Source organism: Kockovaella imperatae (assembly GCF_002102565.1).
Source record: "Kockovaella imperatae strain NRRL Y-17943 chromosome Unknown BD324scaffold_4, whole genome shotgun sequence".
NCBI classification, from domain to species: Eukaryota; Fungi; Basidiomycota; class Tremellomycetes; order Tremellales; family Cuniculitremaceae; genus Kockovaella; species Kockovaella imperatae.
Genome location: NW_019028944.1, coordinates 1 through 25809, shown reverse-complemented (window position 1 = coordinate 25809; position 25809 = coordinate 1). Strand labels below are relative to the sequence as shown.

The 25809-nt window shown below is 52.5% G+C and overlaps 12 protein-coding genes across 12 annotated transcripts; 7 read left to right on the top strand and 5 right to left on the bottom strand.

Annotated features, from left to right (window-relative positions):
* Positions 1-153: 153 nt before the first annotated feature.
* On the top strand, positions 154-579 carry BD324DRAFT_339749 (hypothetical protein). The gene has a single exon (XM_022012522.1). It carries the CDS (start codon positions 287-289, stop codon positions 509-511), a length of 225 nt encoding a protein of 74 aa, XP_021872084.1. The 5' UTR covers positions 154-286; the 3' UTR covers positions 512-579.
* An 854-nt stretch (positions 580-1433) lies between these two features.
* On the bottom strand, positions 1434-2318 carry BD324DRAFT_619807 (hypothetical protein). The gene is made up of 6 exons (XM_022015212.1): positions 2237-2318; positions 2068-2191; positions 1845-1984; positions 1706-1804; positions 1583-1670; positions 1434-1546 (listed from the first exon to the last, which is right to left on the bottom strand). The coding sequence occupies exons 2-6, from the start codon at positions 2095-2097 to the stop codon at positions 1508-1510; spliced, it is 396 nt and encodes a 131-aa protein (XP_021872083.1). The 5' UTR covers positions 2098-2191; positions 2237-2318; the 3' UTR covers positions 1434-1507.
* A 539-nt stretch (positions 2319-2857) lies between these two features.
* On the top strand, positions 2858-4099 carry BD324DRAFT_577895 (hypothetical protein; the record flags this gene model as incomplete). Its single annotated transcript, XM_022013283.1, has 7 exons — positions 2858-2983; positions 3056-3198; positions 3248-3387; positions 3426-3671; positions 3709-3772; positions 3807-3902; positions 3946-4099. 7 exons carry the CDS (start codon positions 2858-2860, stop codon positions 4097-4099), a joined length of 969 nt encoding a protein of 322 aa, XP_021872082.1.
* Positions 4100-5219: 1120 nt separating this feature from the next.
* Positions 5220-6255, bottom strand: BD324DRAFT_619794 (coagulation factor 5/8 type domain-containing protein). Its single transcript, XM_022015211.1, has one exon. It carries the CDS (start codon positions 6161-6163, stop codon positions 5264-5266), a length of 900 nt encoding a protein of 299 aa, XP_021872081.1. The 5' UTR covers positions 6164-6255; the 3' UTR covers positions 5220-5263.
* A 67-nt stretch (positions 6256-6322) lies between these two features.
* Positions 6323-9206, bottom strand: BD324DRAFT_619793 (Alpha/Beta hydrolase protein). Its single transcript, XM_022015210.1, has one exon. It carries the CDS (start codon positions 8730-8732, stop codon positions 6351-6353), a length of 2382 nt encoding a protein of 793 aa, XP_021872080.1. The 5' UTR covers positions 8733-9206; the 3' UTR covers positions 6323-6350.
* A 786-nt stretch (positions 9207-9992) lies between these two features.
* BD324DRAFT_649539 (hypothetical protein) lies at positions 9993-10998 on the top strand (the record flags this gene model as incomplete). Its single annotated transcript, XM_022018008.1, has 2 exons — positions 9993-10279; positions 10440-10998. 2 exons carry the CDS (start codon positions 9993-9995, stop codon positions 10996-10998), a joined length of 846 nt encoding a protein of 281 aa, XP_021872079.1.
* A 1163-nt stretch (positions 10999-12161) lies between these two features.
* BD324DRAFT_655590 (hypothetical protein) lies at positions 12162-13055 on the top strand. Its single transcript, XM_022018818.1, has 3 exons — positions 12162-12587; positions 12630-12756; positions 12801-13055. Exons 1-3 carry the CDS (start codon positions 12507-12509, stop codon positions 12860-12862), a joined length of 270 nt encoding a protein of 89 aa, XP_021872078.1. The 5' UTR covers positions 12162-12506; the 3' UTR covers positions 12863-13055.
* Positions 13056-13191: 136 nt separating this feature from the next.
* Positions 13192-14397, bottom strand: BD324DRAFT_607746 (hypothetical protein; the record flags this gene model as incomplete). The annotated part of the gene is made up of 3 exons (XM_022014081.1): positions 13192-14194; positions 14235-14300; positions 14339-14397. The coding sequence occupies 3 exons, from the start codon at positions 14395-14397 to the stop codon at positions 13192-13194; spliced, it is 1128 nt and encodes a 375-aa protein (XP_021872077.1).
* A 453-nt stretch (positions 14398-14850) lies between these two features.
* BD324DRAFT_670520 (hypothetical protein) lies at positions 14851-16709 on the top strand (the record flags this gene model as incomplete). The annotated part of the gene is made up of 9 exons (XM_022018932.1): positions 14851-14922; positions 14959-15037; positions 15097-15220; positions 15260-15402; positions 15447-15490; positions 15526-15839; positions 15875-15951; positions 15988-16385; positions 16422-16709. 9 exons carry the CDS (start codon positions 14851-14853, stop codon positions 16707-16709), a joined length of 1539 nt encoding a protein of 512 aa, XP_021872076.1.
* Positions 16710-17154: 445 nt separating this feature from the next.
* BD324DRAFT_679922 (and other transporter-domain-containing protein) lies at positions 17155-19563 on the bottom strand. The gene is made up of 10 exons (XM_022019058.1): positions 19194-19563; positions 19013-19157; positions 18909-18977; positions 18739-18855; positions 18539-18704; positions 18181-18492; positions 17944-18144; positions 17796-17904; positions 17552-17759; positions 17155-17511 (listed from the first exon to the last, which is right to left on the bottom strand). Exons 1-10 carry the CDS (start codon positions 19398-19400, stop codon positions 17381-17383), a joined length of 1665 nt encoding a protein of 554 aa, XP_021872075.1. The 5' UTR covers positions 19401-19563; the 3' UTR covers positions 17155-17380.
* A 1646-nt stretch (positions 19564-21209) lies between these two features.
* Positions 21210-23522, top strand: BD324DRAFT_607743 (hypothetical protein; the record flags this gene model as incomplete). Its single annotated transcript, XM_022014080.1, has 9 exons — positions 21210-21546; positions 21597-21676; positions 21737-22069; positions 22106-22403; positions 22449-22691; positions 22729-22805; positions 22905-23214; positions 23263-23324; positions 23361-23522. 9 exons carry the CDS (start codon positions 21210-21212, stop codon positions 23520-23522), a joined length of 1902 nt encoding a protein of 633 aa, XP_021872074.1.
* Positions 23523-25132: 1610 nt separating this feature from the next.
* On the top strand, positions 25133-25768 carry BD324DRAFT_649534 (hypothetical protein; the record flags this gene model as incomplete). Its single annotated transcript, XM_022018007.1, has 5 exons — positions 25133-25161; positions 25206-25297; positions 25342-25460; positions 25507-25555; positions 25611-25768. The coding sequence occupies 5 exons, from the start codon at positions 25133-25135 to the stop codon at positions 25766-25768; spliced, it is 447 nt and encodes a 148-aa protein (XP_021872073.1).
* Between the last annotated feature and the right edge of the window lie 41 nt (positions 25769-25809).

Below are 25809 nucleotides of genomic sequence, written 5' to 3'. Positions count from 1 at the left end.
TTTCCTTCTGTCCGCCTTAGACTGATATTCCACGTGAGCAGTCGCACGATCACATGGCCTGGCAGATCCCTCTGGCACAGCTGGGATGTCAAGACCACACTTGGCGGTCGTATTTAGAAGGACTTCAAAAAGGGGCAGATGCAGACGCGGCTGCCGGGGAGTGGGCCGTCAACCCAAGAGTCGCCAGATCTGTTCAGAGATTTCGAAACTGTGCGGTTGCTCCTGGCTGATTTCTGGATACACTATTACATAGGCAGGAAGAACAAGAGGGCAGGAAGGGCAGCAGATGGACTGGAGGCATTCTCAGAACATCCGCCTATGCTCACGTCTCGCCCTCGTTCTCCCTTGTCTTACCTCGGCGGCTTCTGCCGTGACACGAATATCGTCAGCGAACCCATTTTTGAAGCTGCTACTATCGATGCCAACCTGCAACGAGGCTTGCATGGCTCAACCTGCGAGGCTTTTAGACGGAGGCGCGCTCGGGCTCCGCCAAACTCTATCATTTTTGTGAATCAGAGCTTATCCTACTTATCCGAATACGATGGCTTTGTCTAAGGCGGAGCGAGATCGTTTGTGACCTCGTTTGCCAGTTGGATTGACCAGACGCCCTTGGGAAACTCTGTTGGATGGTCCTTCTCCCGTGAACTCAGGCCAGACAGAGACAACCACTAACAAATATACTTTCCAGCTCACGCAACAGAGGTGTACAACTACTTTGATGGTATCGACTACGTTTCCTTTCAGCCCAACGCATGCGACGGTATGCCCGCTGGCAGCTCGGGTAGACTACGTGGAGCTGAGACTCGAATTCCTCTCTGACCAAATACTCCTGCTGTCGTGACCTCGACAGACCTCGACGGGACCGTTCACGTGTACGAATCTCCCATCGACTTTGACCCTCTTTCTCCATTCGCTCTTGAGGTAGCCCCATTCAACATCCTCCAACTGAGCTCTCATGCTCAAGATCAGTTTGTTCGACGAATACTTCTTCCCTCGTCATCTTCTCAATTTGGGATATTTCCTGGTCTCCAACATGAATTCTATGATATGGTAATAAAATATATGATTGTAGCCTCGCGCCACATCCCGCCATGAGCGTCCTGCCAAGCGAGTATTACATCTTGTACACGCAGCCAAATTCGACGAAAGGCGCATACAGGATGCCTCCTTACAAGATCGTCCTAGGATCAACAATTGGGGGAAAGAAGCGGCAGACGATATGCAGGTAGCCAAGTAGAAGAGGCAGGAAATACTGTAATGCATGGGTCACAAGACGGAATTTAGTGAAGGACCTCACAGTCGTACAGTCACCGTCAATTTGCCTAACAAATGTGCCTATGGTACGTTCATCCAGATGAGGGGTCCACATAGAGAGAAGGTAGTGTCATGAACCCAGTCGGGCGGGGGATCCAGCCAGACTCGTACATGTATTGTTATGATCATTGTTTGCATTTGCTCGTATACATATTTTGACCTAATGTACATACAACTGAATGTTTCTGGCACATCAGGCGCTTCGGAACTTGAACTTGGCCTCGTTTTTGAGCTTCACATTCAGCTTCGAACACGATGAGAGACTCACGTTGGCGACCTCAGTGTTGAGAGCTGGGAGCGAATCCTCGTAAACCCCATCCCTGTTCTTGTGCCTGTACTTGAAGGCGGCAACAGCACTGAGTGTCAGCTGCGGTTCACCGTAATGGCTCACCTTGGGTGTGTGTCGTGTTTGCTTTGGTCATCCCAAGGATTGATGACACCATTGGCCATCAATTGACGGTGTGGTTCGGGCTCTGATGCTTTACGGGTGCTGATTTGTGGTGAGCGGCGGAGGAGTCAGGTATGCTCACAAGAAGTAGCCCGCTCCGCCGAGTGCGAGACACATGATGATAGAAAGGGGGAAAAGGGCGGGGTCACGCTTGGCGAATCTGTTAACAGTCTGAGTTGCCTGTTTGGCATTCTGCAGGTGAGTGAGAGTGTGGGGGTCGGCCTGGGAATGTGAACGCGAGGTACGGTGACGTGAGCGAAGGATTGCAATCGTCAGCTCTGTCAGGTAGTCGAAGAGCAACTCACAGTTGGTTGTCGGGGAGGGAGCGAAGACATGACTGGTTGCTATCTGTGTAAGACTTGGTTGTCGACTGATTGCTGAACGTTGAATTGTGTGGAGTATAAGATCGACACACAGTATATATATATACTTGAGACGGGTAATGAACAGAAAGCCGATCGACAGGTCATTTACCGATTTGGGGAATTGGGGTGTAAATTGCTTCCGTCTCTACGTCACATGAGGCGAACGAGAGCTGCCCATCGGTCGGCATGAGGGGATAGAGGAGCGAAAATGACACCACAGATCTGGGCCCACTACAGCTAACGAGAAGCATTTGGACACAAGGACCATTTTGCGTGCGCTAGCTACGTTGTGGACAGATTGAACGTCGATCTCAATCCTGTTCATCGCCCTGTGAGGATGGAGTGAGATGGCAAACCCTTCTTCGCGAAATGCATTTTGGGAACAGATGGAAACAAATGAGCTTGCATGAGAGCCTTGCAAGGCCACATGCTGCTCTGCACCAACAACCCATTCTTAGCACTTTACCAGCCGCACCACCATCACCTGTATGCACCCGTGTCCCAGCAGCGTGCCATGATCGATCAGCACCTAAGACCCATCAGCACGTGCTCTACTGCCACACTCGGGGATATAGCGTGACAAATGACGCTTCCGATGATGATGACCTCATCGACTTATATCGTTAAAAGAATACGCCAGTCGCGCCTCTCTGTCTCTCTCTCTCTCTTACCTTCCGCCTTCCCATCTTCCTTCCACACATCTCACATCCCCGCATTGTAACTATTCACAATGGACTACTTCGACTTCAAGGGTACTCCCACTGGCACCATCACCGTCAGCCCACCTGGGGGTACAGGAGGACATCACAAGGGTGGCCACCATGGCGCCCCAGGTCCACTCCCCACGGATGACTTTGTGAGTGTTGAGCCACGCCTCCCGCTGTCGGCCCGTGCGCTGACTTGGCTCCCTCCCTCCCCCATGCTTCAGCCCAGTCCCATTCCCAAGCTCCTCCACGCCACAAAGGCTGGACATACCACCCTCTGGGTCGTCTTCGCCATCTTCACCATTGGCCTCATTGGTCTCTGGCCCATGGCGCTCCGCGTCGAGAAACGCGCCCGCTTCTTCCATGGGTGAGAGAGCGCACGTCTCGTGGCGCGCCCTTCGGCTAATACGAGGTAGCGTCTCTGCCGGTGTTTTGACCATTGCCATGGTCTCCTACCTTGCCATGGCTACTGGTCTCGGAACGACCTTTGTCCCCATTCACAACCACGCCGCGGATGCCAGCGTCTACAAGTACTTCCGAGAGGTCTACTTTGCTCGTAAGTCGCCACGTCACTGGAACGCGCTGATAGCACAGGATACATCGACTGGCTCTTTACTACCCCTCTGCTCCTCCTGTCTCTCGCCGTGCTCGCTGGTCTCTCCCCGGCCGACACTGTCTTGGTCATCTGCGCCGACGTCTTCATGATCGTCACTGGTCTCCTCGGTGGCCTCGTCCCCGCCCGATGGGCCACTGGCGAGCGAAGCCGATGGACCTGGTTCACGGTCAGCTGCATTGGTTTCCTCGTCATCTGGTACGTCCTCATCACCGGAGGATTGCGAGGTAAGCGAAATTCCAGTACCGTGACTCACCTCCAAAGCGTCGAAACACCGACCTAGCAAGACAAGAGGATTATTCGTCCTGCTCTCCATCATGACCTTTATGTGAGCCATTCGCGAAGCACACTGCTGACGTCAGCCTCTGGGCCGCCTACCCCGTCGTCTTTGCTTTGACCGAAGGGGCCAACATGGTATCCGTCAATACCGAAGTCATCGCCTATGCCGTCCTCGACGTGTAAGCCCTATTGTCTGTACCAAACCACGCTGATGCGTTGCAGCTCGGCGAAAGTCGGATTCACCTACATGCTTTTGCTTGTTCACACACACGGCGAAGACGACACCTGGACGCTGCCAGAATGGTTCGTCACCCACCGACACGGCCATGGATCGGACGGTCGAGGCGGATACGGTGCTATTGGAAATGATGATTAGGCGAGGCCAAGGGAGACTGAAACACTACCAATTCGAACTTGATTCTGACCAGCTGATGAATGCACACGAAATGGCCACGTCCCACTCGTGCTGGCCGTAAATATATCGGCTGGCGCGCAGCTCGCTTCTGAACGTGCGACCCTTCTGCCTTGATTGGAGTGTGCTTACTCCCAGCCGGCATCTCTGTTCTTGGGGAACGGATGATCGTAGTTAAGAGATTAATCGGTGGTACCTGAACTGAGGATTAGCGGATCGGGTCTGTCGAGCAGCTCAGGCATGAGAGCCTGTCGGCGCTAGTCCAGAAAAACGTTGCGCTGTGCCGACGTGCGTTGTGCCCAATCTTCTGATATCGTAAATATTGGACAGTTGACAATACAATGAGGTTCACCTGCACTACGGGACTATATCGGGAGATCATGTTGCGGACGTTGTCTCCGTGACGACAGACCTCGTCATGCTCTCCGCCCTGTCTAATCCCAGGATGGCGTATTTGGTCAATCTGGATCATGCTGAAAACTCTCTCACGCAGTCTAGACAATGAACGGTCCATTACTGATGATTTTTCAAAGTCGATCCCCGCAGTTCATTGTGGTTTCTCTTAAAAATCTGAGCTAGTCTTTAGAAGCGTGAGCGAGAGAGGGGTGTACATGATGGCAACACACGCATGCGGAACGAAGCGGGGAGATCCATTCATGGTGACCAGGAGGATGCAAATGAGAGTAGTAGTGACAGCCTCGAATGAAAAGCATCAGGGACATTGCCTGAAAGGAATGGCTTTTTCGGCCGAAGAACAGTGTTGTCGGGTCAGAAGGGGGCGGGAACTGTTCGAATTCCGATAAACGCGGGAGTGTGGATAATCATCGCGTTGTTGTCTCTCGATCAGCTAGCTGCTTCAGCCTAAAAAGAAACGTGCGGTCGCGTCCTGATCAGCTTTCAATGCGGCTGGACCAGAGCAGGCTTCGTTTCGCCATCAAGTCTACTTTAACATGAACGGGATCGTCGCAGCGTTTGCGGACGAGTCGCCATCGAATGTACCACTTGCTACCAGTCTCGGGTGCTGTTGCTATACGTGACAAGCACTTTGCCATCTCGCTGTAAGGCAACGCCTCGATCTGACGTCATAGCGAACACGCTGTGCATCCATTATACAACCTATGAGCCTGTCTACCCAAAGACATTCGTGAGAGCCTGAGCGTATGCGTCGTAGTCCGCATGATCCGAGTTTTCGATATCATATGAGTTCCAATAACCACCCCCAGCGATCGTCTCGGTGAGATGCCAAGTTTCAAACGCCAGCTGAGCCTGTGTAGGGGTCTCGCCGTACTGCGGATCGCTAGGATTGCTGACCCAAACGAGTGGGATCACAGGCATTCCCAGAGCACTGCCCCACTGTCCAGGGTCATTGCCCTCTCCTCCGTCGTAGGTTTGCAGATATGCTCGATCAAAGAGACCAGGACTGTTCTGGTTGACCTGAGAGATGACCTCTGCCCAAAAAGCTTGATTGGTGTAAGGAGCAGCAGTGTATTTGTAGCCGATCTCTCCCATCATGCCCGCAAACGCTACGGTACTGCTGACATCGTAGACCTCCTCGTCATCATCATTAATCGCATCGAGGTCCCACGCTGCTTTAAGGGCTTTGAAATTCTCATACAACGGTGTATTGGGACCGGTGCCATTGCTTGCGATCAAGCTCTTGATACTCTGGTAGGACATGGATCCAGACAAAATAGCGAGTTCCACGCGCTGGATCGTGGTTGAGCCGGTTTTGTACGCTGAAATGGTGTCGGCATACGCAGATCCTCCAACGTATTGACCTCCTGTAGCGACAGTCGGATTGGCATTGGCGCCATAAAAGATGATATCACCGTTGGGTTCCACGCCGACCTGAAACACGATCACCGTGTTGAAACCGGCAGACTTGATCAGGTCATTGTCTGAGATGAGCGGGTCTTTGAGAAGGTAAAGTTGTTTGACATAGGAACTCTGCCTGGCGCTCAGAGATTCTATCGGAGCCGACAAGATGGGAATGGCGGCAAGCAGGGCCACGAGAAGGTATGCGAGCATCTTGGGGTTTGTTGGGGAAGAAGCCTATCACGCGCCACCTCTTATGTACCAAGCACGAGCTGCCGCCACCGGGTAGCGCCGCAGGTACATTGTGAAGCAATCGAATTTCACTAACTTCACGCACTAAATTTTAATATACTTCGGGCTGCACGCCGTCAACCAAGATCCGACCATGCATGCACATCCGCTATCCACCTTTCACATAACGGTCAAACCACTCGATCATTTCATGTACGAAATGCTCATTCGTCTCTTGCGCCGCATACCAATGTGGCTCATGCGGAAGCATGACCAGACGTGCCACTGCCCCGTTCCCTCGCAACGCCTCGTAGAACAGCTTGCTCTGTAGGGGGGTGGTTCCAGGATTCGCATCATCCAGACCGTGGACCACCAGCAGTGGCGCCTTGAGCTTGTCGGCGTGGTGAAAAGGTGACACCTTAGCGTACATTTCCGGTGCCTCCCAAAGCGATCGTCGCTCGTTCTGGAAACCGAATGAGGTGATGATCTTGTTGTAGGCGCCGGAGGTCGCCACACCGGCCTTGAAAAGGTCGGAATGAATGCACAAATTCGCCGTCATGAATGCACCATGACTGTGTCCACAAACTCCAATCTTGTCAGGATCAGCGACGCCAATCCGCACGGCCTCTTCCACGGCGGCTTTAGCGTTGGCGACCAGCTGCTCCAGATAGGTGTCGTACACACATTTCGGGTCGCCAATGATGGGGAAGGATACTTCGTCAATGATGGCGTAACCAGCCAAAAGCAAGAACAGATACTGACGCAAACGCACAAAGTTCATGTCTGTACCCGAAGTCTGTCCTGCCGAAGCCGCGTCTGCATAGTCCAAAGGATAAGCCCGGAGGATGGTAGGCAGCTTGCCCCCTTGGTAGCCGGGAGGAGTTAGCAGTTTGAACGACAAGGCGAGCCCATCCTCTCGCTTGAAAGACACCAGTCGCTTCTTGATCTGTCTCACGATCGGTGCGGGGTCTTGCATCTGAGTGACAACCGCAGACTTGGATTCGTACACCGCCTCTCCGGAATCTGCTTGGACCTCTCCTTCGATGTGTCGTCGGTAGACATTGGGGTGATCTGAGGGCGTTTGTCTCCAGGTCAAAAAGTCGCATCCAGGTCCGAAAGCAAGGAAACGCTCATAAGCGTCCTTGCTAGATCGGAACAGTCGACGTTTTTCTATAGTCTTGATGTTCAGTCTATCCAAGAATGGTCGATCGCCTTGAGGTGAAGCGCCATCTCCAGACAGGAAAATGAAATCCCCCTCCTGCCGGATGACCCGACTTCCATTGGGCAGACGCTTTGTGTATGGTGCACCCGGATTGTCGTACTTTTCATGCGCAGACATGTCGTAGAGCATCTTCCGCGAAGAAGGTTCGTCCACATTGATGAAGAATCCCCTGCGCCACAGCCTGTTCCTGTCAAAGTCCTTCACAAGCGCCAGATCGGGCTCCTGACCCCAGACAATCCCATTGAAACGCTGCTCCAATCGTATCACCTCCTTCGGCGAGTCAAATGGCGAGGCCAAGCTCATGATCTTGTCGCGATGTTCCACTTGAGTCTTCCAATTTCCCCCATCCAGTGCCTCTATGTAAAAGAGCTCGCAGGGCGCGTTCTGCCTCCAGAAGAAGTCACGAGGCCCACTCCGTACACCATGTACAGGGACACGATCCGCTAGAGCGAGTTCGGCCACCACAAAGGTCTTCTCAAGTGTGAAGTCGTGCAACTTCCACACTTCCATTCTTCGAGGGAATCGGCCGAAAGTCGTAATGTAAGAGTAAGGATGGTGAATGGACGAGACCAGGATATGGACATTATCGGGCGCCACTTCAACTTCAAAGTATCGACCTACAGGCCCGATCGCATCGATCTTGTGGCTCGAAGCATCCACAATGACCAGTTGGGACGCCAGGTAGAAGTCGAAAAGCTCCTCGTCATGGATCGAATTGAGTGTATCTCGGACTTCGTATGTGCTGCTTTGTCCTTTACCGCCCAACGACTCCTGCATGACCGGTCCAGTGGCAGAGGTTGGAGCGGGGGTCGGCACCTTGAGCTCCGAAGACACCGTCTTGACGATCAAACGACTGCCTTGAAGCCACACGATATCATCGTCGAGGGTGGCGTTGACGTGGATACCATCGACCTTTTTGACTTCTCCAGTCTCTGCTTCTCCTATCCACAACTCAACAGTCTCTTCAGTGCTGTTTCGAAACGCGAAATACTTCCCGTCGGAACTCCAATAGGGCTCGCTGAGGGCTTGAGGACCGGAAATTCCTGTGATCTGAATCTCTTTATCGTCTGTCAGGCGAATCAGAGTGTATGCGTGCGCGGTCGGCTTGATTCCATATCCTGCGGGCGTATCTCGTCGTCCATGATTCTGAGGCTCGATTCGTAAGCCGCCCAGGCGCAGGTAGGGGCGCGAGAGCCGGTCAATCGCAGGGTAATCAGTCCAATGGATGAGCAATAGATGTTGGCTACCGGGGGCAACAGATGGCAGCGCAGGCGAAGATGCCTGCATGACATCGAGGACATGCTTGGGTGGCTTGCTGTAACCTGGCATGATGTACAGTATGAGTGTGAGAGGTACCAAGCGTGTCGTGGAGAGTAGGCGTGGAACCTCTGTCACGCCCTTAAAAAGTGGAGGTTCAAGTCCGGATGGATCTTTTTATTTTCTGTCCCTCGGCCATCGTGGCGAATGCTCGTTGTTCGGCTACACCCGTGGGAAAAGGGAAGAGGCAGGAGGGGGAAAGGGACAGCTGCCCCGGCTGCAATGAGCACGGGTCAAATTTGATCATGTGAAGGGCTGTCAAGTCAGATTCGTCAAAATGGCCATATGGAAATTTTGAACTGATTGTGCTACACGAAATGAAAAAAGGCCCGGAGCTCCAGCATGAGGCAAACGCGCCAATTATCCAAGCTATACGACTTGTACAGCTCCTTGCTCCGCAAGAAAAGTGTGAGACGACGGAACCAATACTCGGATTGGCCTGGTGTTTCTACATCAATATCAATATGCATATCTCTTCTCCATGAGCCTTCCCAGCTGGACACTCTGATCAAGAAGGCTACTGTCAGGCAGGACCCCCGAGCCGGACAGGTCCATCTCTCACATAGACCATGCGCAAGATAAGCAGCAGCGCCATAACAGCGAGCTGACTTCCAGGTGGACTTTGCCCTCCTCCCGGTTTTGACGTCGATCTACCTATGCTCCTCCCTCGCCTGCTATGCCGGCCACTCAGCAGAGCCTCGATAAATGGAACGAGTCATCAGCGAGAGGCTGAATGCCTCGAACAGAAGAGAGAGTCTTGATCATGAGACACGTACGGGCGCCCGCTTCATAGTGTTCTGACATGGATATATTGTCCCTATCGAGCGACAACCGTCTTTTGATTTGGGCGGAGAGCCGTGCAGAGCGAAGCTCGCCATTCCCAGTCTCCGCGCATCGAACTCCATGCCAATCAGTGCTAGAACCACCGAGACGAACTGATCCGTTCCCCCGAGGTTCACTCGGCTCGTAATCGCTTCAAAAAAGCGAACAGGCTATGGCTCAGCCCCTCGGGAAAAAAAAAGTTTGAACACTCTCCCGCGGTAAAGTGCGGCCTGCACGTATTCGTTGCGTGGGGATAAACACCGCCGGCTAATGTTGGTCTCGGGATCGCCGTGGCGTTCAGGGCTATCAACCACCCTGTTTTTATCGTTACGGCCGCCGGAACTGGCATGTGTCGGCTGCCGTTGCGGACGAGCGAGGTGAGCAAATTTCTGTCAGTGATGTGCTGACATGCCTTTCGATCTTCATTCCCAAGAAGCATCAAGCTGCGCGATGCGTGGATCAATGTGGACACCGGCAAAGCTCATTGCGCTATTCAGCGTGATTGGACGACTATCGTCAGCGACTAATCTAAGCGGTTTATGCTCTGGCAACCAAGATAGCTGGCCAAATTACTACGGACCCCACTTTATTTACGGAGGGTGGACACCCCCCAACAATGTCCTAGGCTTTGGCGAGTGTGGGATCTTGGCGCCTTTGAAATGCGGTACGGCCGGCTTTCAACCTCAGACTCCACCACAGACTGGCCAATTTGGTCCAGTATATGGTGACAATGGAAAGTACGTCTCCCAAGCATTTAACATGTTTCCTTACTGACAAATTCTTGGGAAAAGTTGTGTCTGCGGCACACCGAACAACGTCATTCAACCGGACCCAGGAGCCTCGTCATGTGGTGTGAGCATGTCAAGAGACGAGGGGAGGCGCTGACGAGCTGCTCAGAATGGTGCAAGCTGCCTCAACGGCCAGTGCACGCCGATCTCATGCTCCAGCAACGAGGTTGCGGTGCCTTTCTATAACGACTTCTCCCTTCCCGGAGGCTCAGGACCTGGATACGATCTGGAATGCCAGTGCGGCCTTTACATATCAGGAGCACCACTTGACTCCTCACCATATTATACCGGTGACTGCTCCTGCCCCTCTGGTGTCTCTCTCATGGATGTCGACCCCTATTGGGACAATAGCCGGAACAGATATCATATTGCGGATTGCGAATGCGGGTCTGGCTCGCAAGTCTGGATGTACCTCACCTATCAAGGGCGCATTCCATCTGCAAACTACGAGTGTCTGCCAAATTGTCCGGCAAACGCTGTGCTCGATCCTAATGGAGGGTCTAGTCCTCAATGCCTCTGTACCTCCGACTTTTGGGGTCCGAGCAACGATTGCCAACAATGTCCTGCTGGCTGTGGTCAAGCATCGGAGGCAGGCTGCATATGCGGACCAGGAACGGTTTTTCTCCCAGCTTCGAATAGCGTGTTCGAGTGTGAGGCCCCTTATGTGAAGACTATGAACATCTACAGTGGTTCTACATACCCCACTGCAGCTCAGCTCTGCAAGTGTCCGCAATACACCCTGAGTCTCCCAGATGGTACGCAAGAGTGTATCGCATCGTGCTCTGGGAATCTCTTCCAGGTCTCTGGCATGGACTGTTCATGTCCTACCGGAACGATCTACTCGTCGACGAACCAAACCTGTGCCTGTCCATTGAGCGCCTCTGGAGTTCCACAGTACTTCGAGGAAGCGACAATGCAGTGTGCTAGCTGTCCTGGCCAATCCTCTGTCTCTCCTGATGGAACGTCATGCGAATGCGTTCCCGGTGCCGCCCAGAACGGCGAAGGCATATGCGCGTGCTCGACCGGATACGGTATCGGAAGCCTCATCGATGGCGTGCCGCAGTGCATCCAATGCCAGACTGGTGAAATCCTCGGTGAAACCTCCGAAAACACCTATCAATGTGTATGCGATCTGAGTCAAGGCTACATAATCAAGAGCGGGGCGGTTGGCAGCCGAGATCTCCTCTGCCAAGCCTGTCCCTCCGACGCGCAGGCTACTGATAACAACGGCTGTCAATGCAACAACCCTGGAGCAAATTTTCAGTGGTCGACGTGGACCTGCGTAACATGCTCGAGCGCGCAGTATTGGAACGGAGAGGAATGCGTGGCCTGTCCTGCTGGAGCGATCTCTTCCGGCCAGTCATGTCAATATCAATGCAAAGGTGCAAACACGCAAGGCACAGCGACTGGTTGCGAATGCATTCCCGGTTACGCTCCTGACCAGCCAGGAGACACGTCGCTCACCCTTTCCTGCACCACTTGCGCCAGTGGTTTTGCTGTCAACTATCTCGCTCAACAGTGCTCGCCTTGTTCAATCGGTAATGGAGTTATCATCGCGAATAGCACTTGCCAGTGCGATCTCGCGGGCGGATATGGAATCGGCGGCTACGGTGGTTCAAATTACTTCACGTGTCAATTGTGTCCAGCCAACTCCGAGCCATCCATGCAAATGCAAGTGCTACCAGCGCAAATGCTGCCTGGATGCTACTGCAGCAACAGTGCCGATTATCTCTACCAGATCTCCTCCAGCGAATTCGCCTGTGGACCCAACCCTACCTGTTTGACTCCCGATGAGGAGTATGTCCCAGGGGTGGGCTGTACGACCCCTCAGAATGATCCCTGTCCTCCCAACGCTAGCTATAACACAACATCGGGGACGTGTGATTGTGGCGCAGGTTTTACATACGATCCGGATCTGAATGCCTGCGTCATACCATGCCCTGCCAATTCCGAAGTGGACGGCGGCGGAATCTGCCGTTGCGTCACAGGCTGGGCGCCTGCATCCCCTCAACAAACTGATCCCCCCACGTGCGTTAAATGTGCAAGCAATCAGATCGGCATCTACGCTGGATGCGTTTGCACGAGTACGAATGAACTCGGCCCATGCCAGCCACAATCCAGTGGCAATCCTCATCGTCGACGGCAGAATGTGCAAAGGCTTGACTTAGCTCCTGACATGTTGTTCTGTGGAGAGAACGAGGTATGGTGTCCACACGAGATAGCAGCGGAGCGACCCACGTCCGTATCTGGTGGAAAGGTGGGCAGCGATTGGCAGGCAAGGTTTACTGACAAAAAAAAGTGCATCAATGCAAACTCTGTAACCACGTGCGGGGGCTGCAACACGGGGCCTTTTGGGCTGGGAGTCGACTGTGGAGACATTGAGGATGTAGACCAAGTGCGCTGTGTGATGGGTCGTTGTGTTGTCGGTGAGTAACTGCTGGAGGTGCAGAGCAGGACTAATGTTGACCAGAGTCATGCCTGTCGGGAGAGCCTTCATCGGATGGGTCGCAGTGCGTCGGGTCGAAAAAGTGAGGAAACAAGGCATTGTGTATGGCCGGAGGAGCCTCTGCAATTGAACATTGGAATAAGCGATAGTAATATAATGTGGAAGAGGGATGCAGTGTATCACTGCTCGGGTCGTTTGCTATAGCCTGTGTGGCACCAAGATCTGTTATCTCCGGATTCGAGGCCTTATTTTAGCGCGTCCAGGTTAAGAGACTCGTGGGTGACCGACATTTTACGGTGTCAATGTGACACTTGGCGAGATCCACGATTTCCAACGTCTGGATATGTAAGAGCAGAGCGCCCCAATTCACAGCAGCGCGGGTGATGAATAAGGAGTACATCACAGACACGAGAATCTAATAGTCATCATCGGCATAGTCACCATAATCACCGCCGTCCTGCTCATAGCCCTGATCCTCGTACCCCTGATCGTCCTCATACTGGGCATCATCACCCTGTTCATCTCCAGCTCCATGCTGGACATTGCCATCTTGGTGGACATCATCGTGATCTTGCTGTTGCTGAGAATCGCCTCCTTCATGCTGAGGTTCTTGGCACTGGGCATTTTGTTCCGATGAGGTGTGCTGTCCTGATGCATTGGCATCGGATTGATCGGCTTGCTGATCATGAGGACCGTCATCGGGACCAGCTTGCTTGTCTTCATGATGGGCGGTCTCCGAAGCAGGAGGGGCCTCATGCCCACCGACAGCTGTAGTAGCAAGCGCCGCGAGCATTGGGGTTGGTGTAGCTGCCGGGACAGCCGTAGAAGGGGCAGGCGCAGTGGCGGGCGCAGGAGCAGCACCAGCGCCCGGGACCGACGGAGCCACCGCTGTAGGCACTGGAGCTTTCGGTGCAGTGCCGGGTGTTATCTTAGCAGCTGGAGGGGGGGCGGCGGATGTGGCAGCAGCCGCAGGGGCGTCTTTCGCGGGTACAACCGCTGTCACGTTGTGGACAACCAAGTGGCCTTGCGCCACAGAGTCTGTGATAGTTGAAACAATCATGACCTTTTCCACTGACTCGAGCACCTCGTTGCTGACTTTATTGCCCATCCGGGAGAAGAGTTTGCGAAAGCCTGTCTTCTCCTTAGGGGCTGGGGCGTCGGCTGCCTTAACGTCTTTAGAAGCAGGAGCAGGAGCAGGAGCTGCGCTGGCTGGGGTAGGTTTCGGCGCCGACCCTGCAGGGGCGGCGGTCGTAGCGGCTGTCGGGGCTGGGCTGGGAGCCGGAGCAGTGACCGCCGCAGGAGCAGCAACGGGAACAGCAGCTGCAGCAACTGCTGGAGCTGCGGATGGGGGAGGAGGACCGGCTGGTGGAGGTGGTCCAGGAGGGGGAGGGGGAGGAGGTGGAGCATCATCCGCGGGGCTGAGAGCGCATTAGAAGCGATTGGATGGACTGGACTCACTGAGTCCATTGAGTCTTGGAGGCCAAGGCATTCACGTAAAACCAAGCCTTGTACTGATCGTTGAAGCTGTCCGTCAGCCTGAATTCGCAACTTATATTGCTCACTGTGTGTTCCATCCGCTGGGAAGCGGACGCACATCTGGATTGGTCATTACAGCTGCCATGGTGGTGATTGTGTGTCAAGGGATGATGGAATTGTCGATGGCAAGTCGAGTATTTACACTGTCCCGGTATCCATCCGAGCCTGCCGGTCTATGGTATGAAAAACCAAATACCGTCAAGCCTCAGTTCCCGTAGGCGCAAATGATAAACCAATTCTGGAAGCTTGGCGAGACGATCACGGGGGATTCCCGCTATTTCCGGCCTTTCAGATCTATTTTCGAAGAACGGTCGTTCCTGAAACTCAATCGTTCCCGTTACATCGCGTGCTGTGCCTGACTCTCCACCGTTCATGGCTGGGTTGGAAAAGCCTCAAACCCTGTCTGCTACTCGCTTCCTCAGCTTTCGGGACACCCGCTCCCTCCAGTTCCGAGCTTTGAGAAACCAACAAATCCTCATGCAAATCGCAACGCGAATTCGGATTGCTATCCCAAATCCTAACATTGCAACCTACCATCATGACCGTCCGCAGCGTTCTCTGGCAAGTACTTTCGTCTCGTACTAAGGTCACTCATCGCCCCGCCCAACCTGTGAGTTGAACTCGAGTCTCCGAGCTGACCATCTAGTTTCCTTTCCCCTCAAAGTACCATATTGGAATAATATGCCTTGGATTCTCTTCGTTATTTCTTTTTGTGCTGTGGGCTGGTGGGTACAAGAGACCGGGACTGGCTGATGAGAAGCGGCAACTGCGGGATATGATACAGTCACCGTGATCAGTCCCGTATTCCTGGACGTCCCAAACAGAAGCTGGTTCTCCAAGTTCGCTCCCGATAAGGCGCATGCCCCGAAGAACAGTTCCAGCGCCGACTTCCCCTGTCAGCCTGTCAAGTGGGTGCTCGCGGCGCATCCGTCGCTCATTATTCATAGCTTTACTGTCGGCTCTACTCTGCAAACACAACAAGGGATATTCCAGTACAGTCTCCTAGGGAGAAACAGCGATTTCCCCAGCTCTGATGACACGACCTTCCAATATCGGGGTGATGGTCTGGACTTTTGTTATCTAACAGAGGGTGAGCGAGATGATGCGCATACCGGATGGAGCTGATCATGGTAGCTGCACTCCACCTCGACACTCGTAGCATGGAGCTGCGTATGGAGGTGGGTGGTCTGCGGGCTCAGAGCCTTACCATCAGGGCGTGGTATTTTGCAGCTCGTATGGACTTCCAGTGATCCTTGGCACGGAATACACGGCATCGCTGGACCCCGTCAACTTGATTGATTCTATTCTGAGATTCTCGAAAACTGACAACAAAGCTTCCGCGACTGCCGGCCTCGTCGGCACAATCAGTAATGCGCTCGATGAACTGTCGTCAGATGTCTTGAACCGGACAGCCGCACTGTTTCACGCAGATGAAAACAGCCCAAGGACCTACAGTATTGGCATTGCAATTGAAACTCCACGCAATGTTTCTTGCTCCCCTGATTCCGATGACAGAAACCAAACAACGTGAGTTATAAGGCAATATGCCACTCAGACGTCAGCTGCTTGCATTGGCGTCAAGAGAACCCTTGGAACCAGCTGTCGAGCATCTTCGAGATCTATGTCACTTATGAGAATGGTGAGATAGAAATTCAGGCGGTAATTGACAGTACAGCAAACACCAGCACCAGCCAAGATGGCGTGTCGAATCCTACCCTCTTGACCTATGTTCCCAGCAATGCGCTCAATGTCACGATCAGCAACTTTTTCAACGGTTTTTATTCGGCGGTCAAGGTGGACCTGGATGATGAATCGGAAAACAACATCTTTTTGAACAAGAACGCATTCGCCCAGCAGATAATCACCGTAGATAATCTCGTCAGGGATCCAAAACTTAATATCACCCTCGTCGGTGCTGTTGATCTGATTGAGGACATCGACACCTACATCATCAACCCGGAAACCTCGGGCTTGATCTCAGATCTCAACGTCCAGTACATCTGCCTCGATTACAAGATCAAGACCGCGTACGCTTGGATCAACAATGTCTTTGGTATCGCTTGGGCAAATTTTGTGAGCATGCGGCAAATCCATTGGGCTGATCGTTAGTCGAGTATGTGGGTTATCGTCATCATGGTGATCACCATCTTTGCCGCCCACAAATACCCACCGAAGAAACCTGTCGCTAGACCACCCGGTTCCGCTGGTGGACCGACTTCGGGAGCGCCAAGACCACCTGCCGCTGGACCCGGGGCAGCAGGCAGTGCTGAGGCCCCCAGACGACCTCCGGCGACTACTCAAGATTCTGCGGCTACACTGGTTGTGAGAGATGGAATCATGTCTGCCGAAAAGCTTGCCGAAGAGGGCTTGTCCAAGCTAATGGAGCACTTGGGTTGATCAATTCGCGTTACAGTTAAGACCGGCACCTGCGTTCTGCAAGGGCTCGAGAGTTCCTGAGCCGGATGATGAGCCTCTCATGCATGCCTTTTGTCCACGGATCATGACAGGGATGCGTTGTCTGACGCCCCTGCGATATCACTCCCACGCCAAGCGTCCTGTCTGGATATCTGTCGCATGCAAGACCTGTATTGATATAACGCACGAAAGAGAGCGATATACGGGTCAGATCCTACTTCCCTCGATATGTACCAAGAATCACCCGTGCCAACTCGTCTGCTTGCACCTCATATAATAAAAACGTTACAGATCAGTCAAGGCTTCTCTCAAAATTTACGGTCGGAACTGTATCGGCGAAATCTGAGGTGAAAAAAAGTACTGCGAGACCCAGTCTCGGCACACAATAGTAATCACTGTCGTTACTTCTCTGATGCTCGCTCGTAAAGAGGGATCTCGCGCGACCAGCATCACATCGTACCGTGGCATCATCTTTTATATCGAACAGATTGGACTGACGCGCTATTGAAAGACAACGGTACAGTTTTGTGCCCTGATGTCGTCAACGTGGGGAGGCAACGAATGGCCAAACGAGGTTTTCATTTCCTGGTGGGGCTCATCGATCTGGAAAAAGGTATCGTCAACCGTTTGCGGCCCACTTTGTTGTATATATTTCAGACCAGAGTCGCTACAGGCTCGACATTGGCAGGCTCTAGGCATCCTGTATCTTTCAAACCCCTCAATCCAAATTCTTCCTCTCGGTCGATTTTGTATCGTTTGAATTGGCGAGCTGGTACTCGACGCTCTGGAAGATGTACTCAGCGGTGATTGCTATTTGTACGCACCGAAGAGGATGTCCAATTCTTCGGAGTTTCGGCCCTGGATTTCGGGAATACGGAAATACCCATAGATGAATAGGAGTATATTGATGAAGCAAGGTATCCACGCTGCCTTGCCTTTGAGGTTAGCCTTGTCTGGATTAACGAGATAGGGCGAGATGGCACCGGAGACCAATGCTGACACGTCGTATCCGATCAGGCCTACTGCTTGCGTCTGAGAATGTCAGCTAGGCGTCGCAATATCACACACTTTTCGGCGCAAGTTGACGGCGCCAATCTCGGCGGTGAGGATCGAGGCCAGTGCTCCCAACGAGAGAAGGTCAAAGAAATTGAAGAGAATTGCGCAAACACCCTGTGGCCTAGAAGTCTTAGTGGCAGAAGCATTGAGTCCGGCTTACCATACGACAGCTGGTGTTTGCTTGCGTGCCAATGCTAAAGATCCCATGACGGCCAAAATGATACACATAGCGGCTGTGCCTCCCAGCCAGAGACCGCGCCTGCCCATCTTTTTGATCACGACGGCTGCTAAGATGGTGGCCACCATCGACAATCCCGATGATCCACAAGACAATGAAAAGGCGTTCGAGGCGCTGAGACCACTGCAGCCGTCAGCGGCGTCGTCTTTATCAACTCACGCGGCTTCGAAGAAGTAAGTGCCCCCAGCTAGGGCAAAGCCAGCCAGATTTTGCCCCAAACTGGACATGAACGCGACTTCCGTGCGCCTCAAATTGACTCCTTTGAACACATCCCCATATGTGCCACCCACGGCCAAGGCACGCTCCAAAACAACAGTATATTGTATGAGGGCCAGCATTTGGTCGTCATCGTTTTCCCCGTTATGCAGACGGGCCAAAGACCTTAAAGCAGCCTCGTTCTGACCGTGTCTGACGAGCCACCACGGTGATTCCGGAGCGAACCATGTCGCAATAATGACAGGAATCGGAAATCTAACCGTATGAGCCTCCTTCAACCGGTTGGTCCAGCACTGCTCACCCCCACTGAATAGCATAAGGGATTCTCCATGCCCACCGAGAAGTAGAGTTGGCGTACGACTGACACATCACAGAAGCAATGAGTTGCGCAATATTTTGAACAAATTGCATGTAAATAAGGGCGTAGGGCCGGAGAGCTAGCGGAGAGAGCTCGAGACACCATGCGGCTGTCGTTAGCGGGGCGAGGCGCAGCTGACTCACGAGCAATTGCCGATACAAACGCCAGAATGGCATTATTGAGTGTGGTTCCCGCCAGGACCATGGCAAAGTTGTGAGCAAAGAACGCCAGAAAGACGGCAAATACAACGAGCACGAGTGCTCCCATCAATGAGTAACGGTCTATGGTGAGCCCCTTCAACAGCATCACTCACTTCCAAGCCTGTCAACCAGATACCCGTAGATTGCGAGTCCAAGAATATGCGCGACCCCGGGAAGAACATCTCAATGTCAATTGAATCTCTTTCAGGCCGCTCACTCAGCAGCTCTTGCTGTTTGGCTGTTAAGGTCCACTTGAGCGTTGTATTCGTTTGCGTGACAACAGCTCCGAACTCTTTCTGGAAGGAAGGAAGAGCTTGGAATCCAAAAAGTAGAGTTTCGTTCAATCGGTCAACTATAGAGACCTGTGTGGGGTGAGAAGCGTCGTGCTCGGCACTTACTAATCCGATGACAGACATCCAAGCGATCGCCTTGACGCCGATCCGGGCCGACCTGCGTATAGACAGCTGGTGCTCACTGACAGCTGCGTTGTAGGCTTGCAGCAACTCGTTCGCCGACATCTCAGTGACGACATCCGTGGCTGTGTGGGTCTCCTCGACCTCCTCGCTAAGATGTTTCTCATGCTCGCCGCGTTGATGTGAAGGCATTGTAAAAGTTCTGGGGTTGTCGTGGGCCGGAGCCAAGGATTAAATAGTGAAGCGGATGGGTATGGCATTGATCCCCGCTTGATTTGGCCGCCTTCCATTGGCAATGCTGGAACAATCAACCGTATCGGACTAGTCGGGCTCACTGTGAGACGTGACACGCTCATGTGGAGCCCATTGACATTCCGCTAGTGACGAATATTAGGCTGAAAATGTGGCGTCTTGGGTGCCCCCCCGACCAGGATCGGATATCTCCGAACTATCGGAGTAACTCCATGTTGACTGTGTGGCGTTTGGCAAAGGCATAGAGATCCTCAAGCAGAGCTTCGGTGCTGGAGGCTGTGACTCATTCTGATTATCTGGTATTTATCGAACAAGCAAAGTGAATGACTCGTGTCAATACAAGTCAAGGTTGAGTGACTAGTCTGACTTGAAGGGGTCGCATAGCTTCCTGCACTCCACCCAATCCAGTCCAATCCGGTACGCCCGTCTTTGCGCGGGTTGGGTGGAGTCATTGTTTAGATACAGGCTGAAGAATGCATCGATCTCGCTTACACAACCTTTGGTCTATATACCCTTCATGAAGCTCACAAAGGTGATTCGCAGATCGCTTATTGTTCTCTGGACTTGGCAAGACCATCGGTTTATTCGTCCGACCTCTCTTACAAGGACAGACCTATCCGGCTCGAGGGTCTTACTTGGAATAGTAACCTTCTTGAACCTAGTGTCAAGCTGGGTAGCTCATAGACAACAAATATACATATTGATGATGAACTACAAGATCAGCGTCCCGTCTTACGTAGTCGTCTGAGGATCTCGAAAATTTGGTTCCGCTCCCTCACACTCTCGTTCGTAAGATTCCTGCGTTAAATGTCCGCATCGAAAAGCTTGACACGTTTTCATCAGCAAATGCGCTGTCCGCTTCAGGTGGTTTAGTTTCACAGCAAAAAAACGCAGAAGTATCCGAGAATCCGGAATGATCCCTGTGCAGGATCAGGCGACTGGATGATTGGATAACAGCACAGCGGTCAGAGTGTCTAAACATTGAACATGATCCCAGTTCAGAAGCCAGAGGCCCCTGTCCTACCGCCACTCCAGTCGTTGTCCAGCCCATCTGACCGGGGATGCCAAATTTTGCTTGTTCCCCCGTGTTGTAGAGATATTCTGACCCGCTGCCATTTTGAATCCCTCCAAGACTGTGCCATGAAGGACTACTATGAGACGGAAGCTTCCGATTGCCAAAGCGCCATGAAAAAGGTCTCACGAGCTATAGATGTCGAGATCGTCCCAATCAACGAGATGCTCGAGCTCTCTGCTCATGGCTCATTCAACGAAACTCAGCAAAAGTCTTGGAGCCATGAGGTATTTAACATCTATCCATCAAGAAGATAGCTGGCCATGTGAGTCTACGCAACCGACCAGATCTCCACAAGGCGAGCGCCAGGACAAAACCCTGGATCGTATGATCCAAAGTTTAAGCTCGGGTCGGATACAACGGTAATTTTCACATGCCCCCGGAATACGGGGACAATTTTCAGAACCTTGGCGCGCCGAAAATACCCCTCCTGCATTACGCCCAAGGCGATTGAGCCTGGCGGTCACCCTTGTCCAGGTACCACCAGCGCCTCCGCAATGTTGCTCTTCCCGCGAGGCTTCGGGCGGTCTCGTCCGAAGATCATTGCAGATGCTCGGATGATCCAAGGATAGAGAAACTTTCGGCAAACGATCCCGCTACCCCCAGAAAGAGAGCGGCTCATAAAGAGGCAGTATGCGAGATTCTATGACCAAAAGTCCAAGAGCAATATCTCAAAAATGCTGCTTCGTATGGCTGGGCTGCTAGCACTCTGCCTGCTTCAACGGGTGACTATCGCCGCCGATAACAGCGAGCTCCATTCGCGGGCTCATTGCGAGTTTCCTTGGGCGATCACCTACGTTGGCAGCAGCCAGCTCTCAGCCCCTGTCACCGTCTTGAATTTCACTTCGACCTTCTCCTCCAATTGCGCCACAAATTATCCTCACCTCCCAACGTTTGCCATCTATTATAATGGCCAGGAACAGCTCACTGGAACATGCGAGACCCCTCAGGTTGATGGCTCACAACCGATGACTTGTTCTTTGTCTCCATACGAGCTCTTAGAGGGCTTGGACTGTGAGTTCTATGCCGCCTATGCCTTGTTCGTCGGAACTGATAGAACACAGGGAACATCACGATCAAGGGTTCCGTACCGATCGAGGTAGATTCCACGGACTATTTTCAGGTCACGACCTTTTCTCAGAAGGTAAGCGACGAACAGTATCTTTCGCCTGACAATAAGTTTGTCGTCGACTACCGCGCCCAGGAAACCGCCTGCTTCAATTCCCTTGCGTTTCCCGGTTCGCCTCTAGCTTCAACCTTTGAGCAAGACTTTGCCATGACGATACCGTTCACATATGATCCGTCTAGTTGCATTCCAGCCGAGGTCGACGGATCCTCCCTCAATGTGGTTCTAGGTGATCAATACACCCTGAATTGCTCGCACCTGAACAATTTCCGTGCCTGGAAAGGCAACGGAAATGTAACTTGCACTGCTGGCTCAACAACGCCGCCTGTGGGTCAATATCTCGGCTCGATTTCCATGACGGATCCCTCTGGACTCTTGACTATTAATTACGTCGACTACAGTTCCATTTATGTGAGAGTGAAGCAAATTAATGATCTGATGCCTCAGTTTGAAGTTTTAGGAGACCAGAAGTGCTGGCCTACCATAGTGATCAGCAGCAATGACACCTCTATTGGGGCCAATCCCCAAGGTTATGTTCAAAGTATAGCTCAGACGTTCACCTTCAACCCGCAGGACTGTGTGGGCAGTGTCTCGGATGGAGAGTTTTTCTCAATGTCCTTATACGCGTCTACCGGAGGCAGCCAAATAGACTCTACCAGCTGTAGCCAGCCAGCCTACTCGTCTACCGGCGAAGCTACCGTGCAGTGCAACTTCAACACACAGCTTACTCCCGCATCCTCACCATGTGAGTTGGACTCCCTGTGAGCCGATGTGTGCTGAATTTATTCAGACTATGCCTCTCTTGATTTTTATGACGAGCTGGGCATTCAGCGTTCTTTTTCGCAATTCAAAGTCGACATTCTGGAATCAGTCAGCATTTGCGCCAACACCATTCAGATATCAGAGACCTATTCTGGTCAAGTGTTAATAACGACAACACCTGGGCCACAGCACTTTACGTCTCCGATAACGTGGGATCCGACTGCCTGTCAAGACTTTGATTTTTCAAGGCTTAATGGCCTCTTTCCAGTTGGTCAGTTGATCGGAAGTGGAATTCATTGCACCTGTAGCGGAAATTATGCCGGCAACACTGGTCAGGGCAATCTCACTTGCAATTGTCCATTGTCCGAATCGTCTGGCCAGGAATGTGGGTCAAATCGTCTGATGACGCTTACATCACCAGACATAGTTGCTGTCTCGAACAACGCTGCCTCGGAAGGCCAGGGCACTGTGGACTTTTACGTAGGTGCTGACAAAGACCGGTCACTCGCTTGTTCTAACGTCACAGATGTATGTCGCGGCTGATGAGACATGCGGGGCAACACTCAACATTCAATCGGGGGGTATCACCGTTTACGCTTCCGAACAATCATTCACTCGAAGCTTCACTTACTCCACCACTGCGTGCTCATCGGTCATATCCTCCTTGAAATACTTTCTTTACTTCGACGCTTTTTATCAGCCTTTTACCTGTACCGCCACCCAACAGAACGGACAAGGGACATTGTTCTGCGATATCAGCAATGCTGTCCAGCCTTTCAACATTCCAGGCACATGTAGGGATTTAAGACTATCTATTTGGCATCGCCGCTGATTTGCCAAAGATACTGGGGAGATCGTTATAGCCGACCCCCATAACTTCAATTTGGGCCAGGTGGAGATAACCGTGAGTGACCTTGTAGATTGCACTGACACCGCCCAGGTTTACTTCTCTAGCAGCACTGCAGGCATGGGCAAGCGCAATGCCAGGCAGTCCATCTTTGGTGCCAAGTGCTTGCCTGGTTGGGTCGCGTGTCCCGTCCCAGGCCGTCGTCAACAAACTTGGGAATGTGTCGATGTGCTGAATGATCTGTATTGTGGGTAACCTATCGAAGTGGGGTCTAATCCGCAGCATGTGGGGGGTGTGACGAGACCAGCGGTATGGACTGTTCATCCATTGACAAGGCATCGCTGGTGTCCTGCGAGCAAGGAGCTTGCCGCTTGCTAGATTGCGAGGATGGGTACCAGGTGAATGGGACGATGTGCGTTACGGTATGACGTATAGAGGACTTCGGCTATTACCAGTCTAACGTGTCGGGCTCGTTGTAACGATCTGCGCTCGCTCGAATCACTTCAGAGCTCTCATTGACAAAGGCATGGCGAAGCGCTCGACAAGTAGACCGGTCTTGCTGTCAGCAGTAGGTAGTGAATGAAGCCCAATACAAGTCAGTCGCATCGCGTATTCACCATCTGCCGTTGTGCGTCAGCCATGATTAGTCGCTGCAAGGCTGACGCGTGGAAACTTCAGCGTTGTATTGTGAGGAACGCATGAGGCTTACCTCCCGTCCGAGGCATGATCTTGACTGATCCGTAGAAGAGTCAGAATCAAATCTCATGACGAGCATTTCTGAAGCGATCCGCACCGCGAGACACATGTATCCTGTGGTGAGCGGGATCGATTTGTGTCTGTTCCACTTCCGGTAATGCCTTGGATTGACTCAGCATGAATGTGCGAGACTTAGCGGGATGTATGGGGATGTATGCGACACACGAGTTGAACACTCTCTAGTTTTTAAGTGAAAGCGTCTGCCACACTCGTCTAGGCTCAGTGAAGTCTCCCACAGCGGGTACTCCACCAGATGACCAGCTTGCGCTTGAGCTTCAAAGATTGCTTGCTCGTCCCAAAGCAGGACCGTTTGGATCGGTATTCTCTTTGTAGGTGCACACACACACACTCTCTGTCTGCGTCCCACGATGCACCACATGCTGGGGCTTTGTTGCTGATGTTTCCTCTCTGACTCGGGTTACTACACGCCGCATCTAGTGACTCATCATCCATGTACAAGTCCATCGGCTTTGACATGCCAGGTCGCAAGCTGGCCGCTTCGTGTGTGGGCTGAAAGTGGATCAAGCCTGATCGAGATCATCTGTTCCTCTTCCTCCTCCTCTATGCCGAACTCAATGCTGCCCATCAAAGCGGACTTGTCTGGGTCATCGTCGTTGATGTGTAATGGAAATGTGGTCGTTGAACAAGAAGGCAGAGTTCCGGTGCAGGAAGAGTTGCAGGAGGTCGGAGCCAAGGGAGAATTCTTGTCCCAACGATAGACATGATGGCGGAGGGCTCCAGTGGATGACATGATGTGGGGGCATGTGGTCTCACGACTAATGACAGGGAAGATGCTTGCATGCTCTCAACAAGCCTGACATGCCAAGTCACATGTAGAGGGAAGACGAAGCAGCCATGAGTATATGTCGAGCATCCAGAACTGATCAGACGGAAATGACTGAGCGTCGATAGAATGGCCCCATTCCAAGACCCTCACAAGCTTTCGCCGTATCTCGACTCCGCAGTTTTCAGTCTTCACGCATGGTAAACACGTGTCACGGTGAGTCGGGGCCTCTCGTTTTATGAAAAGGATCGGTCTCCGCCGCTACCGAGCCGTCTCTTTTTCAACCATTCTGTCTTGTTCTTCCACGGTCAGCATTAGACTCAGCATGGAGCGAGGTGATGGTCAGCACGACAAGTGGAGTACAGCTTTTCATATGATATTCTGACCATTTCTATCAGCTTGCTGGCTTTTCAGGCCTTCCTAGACTCTTCGCCTGAAGCGAGAGAGCCGGTAGTGGAAATCACAGCTTTCAGACGTCTATGTGCGAAGGGTGAGAGGGCCTTCAGGTAAAGCAAAGTACTGACAATTATCCAGGTATTCCGGACCACCCGAAACATCTAAGACCCCTGGCATACTCCTTGCTGCTAGAGATACTCCCAGCCAACAAGAGGGAATGGAGGTCGCAGCTCAGACGGCGGAGGAGGGAGTACCACGTAGGTTCTCCCAGATCTGAACCTTCGTGTGTCTGAAATGGCCTAGGAGCTCGTCCAGAGGTATATGACGGAGCTAGAAGCCATGGACCTGGTGAGTGAGCTCTTATATCCTTTTCTCCTCAGTCTCCTCATCCTTGATCCATTTTGCAGCCATCATCACCCTTGGATCAGAGGGACAAACTGCTACGCTCGACTGCTGTCGAAGTCGAACAGCTCATACCGAGGTTCACGTATCTCAAGGGTCATACAATCGTTTCGAGTGCATCACCACTCAGACCATCTTCATCAGACGGGTCAGGAATGGGTAGCTACTCCTTGACACGCTCTGTGTCCAGCTCCGCATCTTCTG